Source organism: Pygoscelis adeliae, unplaced genomic scaffold, assembly GCF_000699105.1.
Source record: "Pygoscelis adeliae isolate BGI_AS28 unplaced genomic scaffold, ASM69910v1 Scaffold111, whole genome shotgun sequence".
Taxonomy (NCBI): Eukaryota; Metazoa; Chordata; class Aves; order Sphenisciformes; family Spheniscidae; genus Pygoscelis; species Pygoscelis adeliae.
In genome coordinates this window covers 764,257-772,434 of record NW_008824542.1, presented here as the reverse complement: position 1 = coordinate 772,434, position 8,178 = coordinate 764,257, and the positions used below count along the sequence as shown (strand labels likewise).

The 8,178-nt window shown below is 40.9% G+C and overlaps 1 protein-coding gene across 1 annotated transcript in view; it reads left to right on the top strand.

Annotated features, from left to right (window-relative positions):
• The window catches only part of NOV (nephroblastoma overexpressed), a 5,505-nt gene extending 1,798 nt beyond the window's left edge, over positions 1–3,707 (top strand). Inside the window, exons 2-3 of the mRNA XM_009321673.1 lie at positions 311–519; positions 2,513–3,707. Of these exons, the coding sequence (XP_009319948.1) occupies positions 311–519; positions 2,513–2,809 (506 nt within the window). The 3' untranslated portion in view covers positions 2,810–3,707. The remainder of the gene's footprint in view (positions 1–310; positions 520–2,512) is intronic.
• Positions 3,708–8,178: the final 4,471 nt, after the last annotated feature.

Genomic DNA, 8,178 nt, shown 5'->3' with positions numbered 1-8,178 from the left:
TAAAGTAGAGTTCTAAACTGGTTAAAAAATTGGCAATAATTCTTCCAGCCGTGGACTTGAGTGAACTGAATCTAAATGGTTTGCTGATTACACTGATACACACCTTTCTGTTCTTTTTAGATGTAGGAAGTTGCCATCCAGGGCTCCTAAAAAGGCAGCTTTTAAAATTCCTAAATCCTGCCAAAAGCATGGATTTTGGACCTTTTTTTTGTCTCTCATGTTTCTTCCCAGATGTGGTACAGCTCAATTAGATACTGGGTTTTCACATGACTTTTTCTTGTAATAAAGTTTTGTGAGGTTTTGTCTCCAGCCTACAGACAAGAGGCCACACTTGGGATCGATGTGTCGGATTCAAGTGCCAATTGTATTGAGCAGACAACAGAATGGAGTGCTTGTTCCAAAAGCTGTGGAATGGGCTTTTCCACCCGTGTTACCAACAGAAATCAACAGTGTGAGATGGTGAAGCAGACACGGCTTTGCATGATAAGACCTTGTGAAAATGAAGAGCCATCTGATAAGGTATGCTGCAAAGAGTGGCAGGGGAGCAGAGTCTCTTCAGCTGTAATTCCAAGGTTGCAATAGAATGGTCTAGAATGCTCCAGATGCAAATGTATGTAAATACACCTTTCAGCATATGTACAGCAAGCCCAGTGTTTTTGATAACCATTAGATTTGCTGTGTTTGCTCAGTAGCTTTGTGCTGCACGTCCCGCAGGTGGAGGGAGGTGATTCTGCCCCTCTGCTCTGCTCTGGTGAGACCCCACCTGGAGTACTGCGTCCAGCTCTGGAGTCCTCAGCATAAGAAAGACACGGACCTGTTGGAGCAGGTCCAGAGGAGGGCCACAAAAGTGATCAGAGGGATGGAACACCTCTCCTAGGAGCACAGGCTGAGAGAGTTGGGGTTGTTCAGCCTGGAGAAGAGAAGGCTCCAGGGAGACCTTATTGCAGCCTTTCAGTACTTAAAGGGGGCTTATAAGAAAGACAGGCTTTTTAGTAGGACATGTAGCAATAGGACAAGGGGTACTGGTTTTAAACGAAAAGAGGGTAGATTAAGACTAGATATAAGGAAGAAATTTTTTACGCTGGGGGTGGTGAAACACTGGCACAGGTTGCCCAGAGAGGTGGTGGATGCCCCATCCCTGGGAACATTCAAGGTCAGGTTGGAGGGGGCTCTGAGCAACCTGATGTAGTTGAAGTAGTCCCTGCCCACGGCAGGGGGTTTGGACTAGATGACCTTTAAAGGTCCCTTCTGACCCAAACCATTCTATGATTCTATGATAATTTGAGCCATCCCAAACAGGTCAGATGTACTGCATGTGCAGACTATTTTGACAGCTCATGCAGTCTAACTTCTCCCACAACTGCAATTGTACTACCTGTACAATTGTACTTCAGAGCTGCTCCAATCATGCAGATGGATATGTCAGATTTCTAGTCTGTTGAGCATCTGGAACTGCAGAGGAATGTGTGAAATCCTGCAAAATCTGCTTGGGTAAATTAAACCTTATCTTAATCCTCATGATGCTTTTTCCAAAAGCAAATGCAACACTGACATTTCAGGTGCAATATATGTGTATGTAAGGGAGCTGACTTTTTTGCCACTTCTGCACATTATACAAGTGTTACTGTCAGGGAGAATAACATGTAGCTAGGTAAAAGGACCATCACTTTATGTCATGTTCCGAGCGTTAGAAAGCATTGCTAATGCTTTTGCTGAATACTCTGTGCAGTTTTAAATACTGTGTTTTGAAAAGGATATGAAACATTTGGGAAGAGTTGGGGAGACTAACAAGAATGATCAAAAGATCTAGAAAACATGTTCTGCTAGGGAAAAATTGGTTGAACTGAACTTTTTGTGAATGCAAGAGAACGGAGGTGTGTTCTCATACCTGTGTTCAGATATTGCAGCCTGTTCTGAGTCCATGGGGGATACAACAAGAAATGGTGAGTTTAGACTGCATAAAAATTAAGACATGAGTGAAAACCTTCAGTGAACTGTTAGGATTGTCTGGGGCAGATGTGGAGTCTCTGTCACTGAAGACTTCCAAGGACAAGTTAGACAACCGTCTGTTAAGAATAACATGGATAAAGCTGATTCTGCCTTGGGTCAGTGACTTTTGAGGTTCATTTTAACACTCTTTTTTTCCCTTGAATCTAGTCCTGTAACTTGCTTATTTGGCTTCCTGATTCTCTGATGGAACTACACAAGCCTGAGAAGTTTTCCAGTATGTTCCCATGATGAAGTTTGGTTTGGCTTGTCTCAGATGACAAGAGTGGGCTTTAATTATTTGTCATTTATTACTGGCCCAATAACACACTGGTAGCAAAGGGCAGGTCTTGCAGGAGTTACCTGTAAGTAACTACTGAAGTAGCTGCAGAGTCTTATTCTTCTTGAATGGGCAAAGACAACAAATTTAAGTTTTCAGAGTAGACCTATATCCTTGCATGTCAATTTTTACCTGCTTTCTGTCTTATGCAATGATGTATCTAATGTGTCTTCATATTTCTCTTAGAAAGGGAAGAAATGTATCCGAACAAAGAAGTCCCTGAAAGCTGTTCGTTTTGAATACAAGAACTGCACTAGTGTGCAGACATACAAACCTCGTTACTGTGGCCTCTGCAATGATGGGCGATGCTGTACCCCACACAACACCAAAACGATTCAAGTTGAGTTCCGCTGTCCCCAGGGCAAAGTCCTAAAAAAGCCAATGATGTTGATCAACACCTGTGTCTGTCATAATAACTGTCCTCAGAGTAACAATGCTTTCTTCCAGCCCTTAGATCCGACGTCTAGTGAAGCAAAAATATGAAAAGCGTAAATTAGGTAGCGCAAAAGGTATAAATAGTTTATACAAAACTTGACCCACAATCAGGTGAATGTAACAATTGCATATGTAAAATATCTAAGATGTTTTTCAAAACAGCCTAGGTGCTTTCTTTTTTCCTGTAGTTTGTTAAATACCTCATTTTACATTTTCCCCCTCCAAATGTCTTTTATTCACTTGAAGGAAATTTTGTACCTTGGACAGAGCCGCCTTTTTTTCTTGACGGAGTCATAAAGATTACAAAGCGAACAGCTAGTCTTTCTCCTTGAGTTAAGGGGATCATGCCGCAAGCTGCAGTAGCTGTAAGACTGGGCTCTTTAAGAGTAAATGGATTCCTTGGGGAACGCATGATACCATATCACATAAGCTTTGAAGTTCTTAACTTCACTTTGCATAATGCATATAAACACTTAAGCAGCAGTGTTCTTTTTCCATTCTAATGAAACTCCGTTTCTGATGACAGTAAAAATCTTACTGATGAAAGTGTTGCATTCTTGTGTCTTATAAAATACCTTCTATCTGTACCTCCAACTTTCTCTGAGGATTAAGTTTGCGCATAGCCCCTGAAATGACATAGCTAAGATCTCTTATCCTGAAGCATAGCAGATTGATAGCTGACAGCAATTAAATTTCTCTTTGGTAACTTCACTAGCAGTCTAATCCGAAACCCACTGAAGTCAGCATCTTAGGAGAACTTGGTTCTAACCAACATGTGTCTGTAGATACAAATATTTGGATGCAAAACCAAAATTTCTGTACATTCCTCTAAAATACTAACTGTATCATATGGTGCTTCATTTCTTAGAAAGGTGTATATGTAAATAGAAACTGTATATATTGTAATATAACTTTACTAAGTAAATAAACTTTTATGAGATTCAAAGTATTTTTTCCTAAAGTTGTTTTTCTTAAACTACCGACTTTTAACAGCTAAAAGCGATGGGAAGAAAAAGGATCTGCAGGCTCCTAAAATCAAAAGACCCTGTCTTGTGATGTTCTTAGTGTACCTCATCCTAATCGCTGCCCTAACAGGTATGCAGTGTCTTGGTGCAGGAAAGGATGAATAATAATTTGTGAGGCACACATTAGAAGGGAGGTTTCTTTCAGAGTAAGTTAGCCTGGGAGGTAGGATGATGTAAATAAAGTTAGGTTTGTGCCCTGAAACATTGTGGTGGTGGGGAAAAATGATGTGATTTGGAATTTGGGTTTGGGTCTGAAGTACTAAAGAAGTATTTAATTGCGTCTTGCAGCATTTCTGCCTCATAAAAGCTGCTTGTGACCCTGCTTGTGCTAGATATTTTATGGCAATATCCCCAAGGAACATAGAGCCTGAGGGTGGGTTTCACATATGTTAAATCATGTATGTAACAGGATTGTGCAAATAGGTCATAAGTACAATTGTGCAGACGTTTAGCTACCTAAACTGTGGGCCCAAGCTTAGCTCAGTGTCTGTCTCTCTCTGTTAGAGATACCAGAGTAGTACTTATGCCACAACCGTTCTATAACCATGTGGTAGGAAACCGCTCTCTCTTGAGAAAAAAAGGCAGAAGGCCAAATCTCAGCATGGTTGGCCTAGCGTCCTCCTTCTCTGGAGGAGCTAGCAACCTCCAGTTTGGCAATTCCTGAGATACACGCAGGGTGGAATTCAGCTCTAGGTTAAGTCTCCTAAATTTCATGCCTACATGTAGACATCTAAATGCCTGTTTTAGCCAATGAAGCCTAAAGTAAAGTTAACTGTGAGCAAGCATCAACGGCTGAAGGTTTTTAGTAACTTTTAAGTCATCCTTGAAAGTATGAGGCCCTGGTGCTAAAACCCATACTGGTTCAGTCAAGGTTAGATGATAGATCTTAGGTCCTCACCTGGACTCTTGCATGGCTTTCCCCACTAACTGTGCCAATGATAAATTTCTTTGTAGTCACTGCTGTTGTTATCAACACATCCCTGCCTGCTTTATGCTGTTCAAACAGCTGGAATAAGACTAGTCTTGTCCCTCATCAGGCATGTGCTCATGCATACATGGACACTCCCTGCCCTTGCCCTGGTTAATTCCTAATCATAGAATCATAGAATAGTTTGGGTTGGAAGGCACCTCTAAAGGTCATCTAGTCCAACCCCCCTGCTGTGGGCAGGGACATCTTCAACTAGATCAGGTTGCTCAGAGCCCCCTCCAACCTGACCTTGAATGTTTCCAGGCATGGGGCATCCACCACCTCTCTGGGCAACCTGTGCCAGTGCTTCACCACCCTCAGTGTAAAAAATTTCTTCCTTATATCTGGCCTATATCTACCCTCTTTTAGTTTAAAACCAGTACCCCTTGTCCTGTTGCAACAGGCCCTGCTAAAAAGTTTGCCGCCATCTTTTTTAGAAGCCCCCTTGAAGTACTGATAGGCTGCAATAAGGTCTCCCCAAAGCCTTCTCTTCTCCAGGCTGAACAATCCCAACCCTTTCAGCCTTTCCTCCTAGGAGAGGTGATCCAGCCCTCTGACCATTCTCATGGCCTTCCTCTGGACCTGCTCCAACAGGTCTCTCTAATGCAGAGAGTTTGTAAAGCTTTTCCTGGTTTTGCACCCCAGCAACGTAATGTGCTAGGAAATGCTGAGTGCTGGAGAGCAAGAGGCCAGGACTCGTCTAGGTGGCTGAGGAGTGGTTAAGGAGCATGTTACAATCTAGGAGAGAGGGAAGAAGGGTTATTTAAAACTACTTTCACCCCACATCTCTGACTGCCCCCACTGAGAATCAGGCTGGTTTGTGCAATGCTTTTCTAATACAATGCAAGCTATCAGCATTTCTCAGGATCATCTTGCAAATTACATGCATCTTGATTTGCAAGAGACGCATCAACTACCAAGCAATGCAGCATTTGACTGTCTGGACAAATTTAAACAGTTTTTGGATTAATAAAACCCAGTTAATCCTGAGCCAGGTGTAATTAGAGAGGAATGCAGTCAACCACTGATTTCCTAAGAAGCAAAACGGTTCATTCAATCACTGTATTTTGACAGTTCGTCTACTCCTTTCACACCCAAAGTCATGTATACTTGTGCATCAGCTTATCATTGTTGCATTGCTTCTCCTTTGTCCCTCTGCTTTCCTTTCATGTTATCTGGATTTTCACATAATTCCTTATGTTTTCCTTTTATTGGATCTTACGAGCAAAGCACAGGCACCAGGGGAAAGCTCTTCAATAGTTAGCTTCCCTTTTGCAGGCAAGTTGAAGTGCTTATTTTGGATATGAACCCACGACCCCTTGTACATTAAGATCATCCACTACTCTTAAGTTTGTGGTTTTTTCCCCTCCAAAGACAGAGGTTTAATTTCCCATATTTTCAAAGAGACATAAACCCAGCTGCCTGCCGAGGCACTTCTTGTGGCTCGTCCATCACTTCCTTTGGAAAGAGGACTATGTGCACTATGGCATATGAGTTCAATTCTAACTCGAGTAACTCCTTTTCTCTATAGACATTTCCCCAGCACTTTAAACTATGGTCTCCACTTCAGCACATCCAGTGCCAAAATGCCCCCAATAACCTTCCTTAGAGCTGCTCTGCATGATCTCCATGTCTTCAACCCACTTCGAGAGAAGGGAGTTGCATTGTTATGAGCACTACAACCTTCACGAAAGAAAAGTGTTACAGTGTTCAAATCTTTACTAGCTATTTTTATTAACACTAGAACTATTGCAATCTCAATGTCTTCGCACAACGCTGTAGCATTTCAGCATGCCCGCAAATCTCTGCCATGTGCCGCTGGCTTAGCTCTTCCCTGAGAACAAGTCTTTTCCAAAAAAGATGCCAAAGTTCTCCACTGTCTTTTAGACTATATACATAATTCCACTTCCGTGGCTATTTTTTACCTCAACTCAGTTGATACAGCTTTTCATCTGGTATAAGTTTTGTTATATTCATTTAGATTTGTTTTACTTTAATATGGACAATTACTAGCTTAGGCTTTGGGCCAATTTCAGTGTGCTCCTGCAAAAGGTCATGACACCGATTTAATTAAAACACAGCAGTGGTGTGTCAAACCTGTGACATTTGTATAAGTAAACTTCAATGATAAAATCCTGAACTTTCCTGTTTTAGGGCTGTGATTTTCCCAAACAAACAAAGATAAATTATTCAGATTGAGCAAAATTAAACTATTCAAATGTCGGCAATTCATTTTCATATCTCCCAGGATTCCCATCTGAGCATTTCAGGGAATATCACTTGACGTTCAATGTATGGGTCCATACAGCGATATGTACTGAGCATGATATGTTGATGGAACAAGCACAACATATGCTGGTTGACTTGTTCATTCCATACTCTCTGAACAAATTTACCTTTCCTTCACTAGTACCAGTCAAGGACTATCCCAAAAATAAGCTGGTTAGAAACCTTTTTTTAATTTATTTATTCATTTAATTTAACGGCTTTTGGTGTTAGCAACTGGTAGGCTAAGTGCACCTTCAGTAAGTGATGTTGATGACAGCCAGTGTTACCCCCTACAGCACATATACCCAGTAGAGATGTCTGTAGCTACTTCCAGGACTGTTTCATCTCTAGGACTTCATTAAAGCAACATGATTATTGCATTTAATCTGCTTTGAATTTGTCTAATGCAGCGGTCAAAGATATATTGCAAATATGTCTTTTTTTTGCCTTCACTGAGTATGTAAGGAGACCAGCTGTCAGCCTCCTCAACTGATGCCTGACACTAGAGTGAAAACCTCACAGTGAGTAAAATGATACAACTGGTTTCAGTAAGATCATGGTTCACCCCTTCTGTTTTCCAGCATAATTCCAGGACTATCACAATAAAAACTTCAGGAAAAATAGAATATCGCTATAATTTGTCTTCACTCTATTTTTAATTTATAGGTGTGTGGGGAGATGGATGGGAAGAAATTTAGTTACTCTTTCTAGTCCTAGTATTTGTATCTATGACAAATCTGAACTTCATGAAATAGGATTGTATTTCTTCCCTCTGAAAACTTACTACATTGGAATTTATTTAAGCGATAATAAAATAATTATTTTGTACCAAAGCTTTCTGTATTAACTCTTGGTTCAAAAAGCCATTCTAGTTATGTCTACCATGGTAAATTTTGTAATATGAGCTGTCTAGTGCAGGCATGAAATTTAGTGTGACCTGAGGGAAAATCCTGCTCTGATTTTCCCATTACCGATCCCAGTTTATGCATTACACAGGTATGAACACCTGTTCTATGACCAGAGATACTACGCTGATATCAGTCAAGAGACCTACCATGCAGCTGTGAGAGGAAGAGTTTACTTGCAAATATCTAGTAAATATGTTTTATATTTGTTTAAATCCCTTCAGTTAACACTGTTATTCCCACAAATGTGTA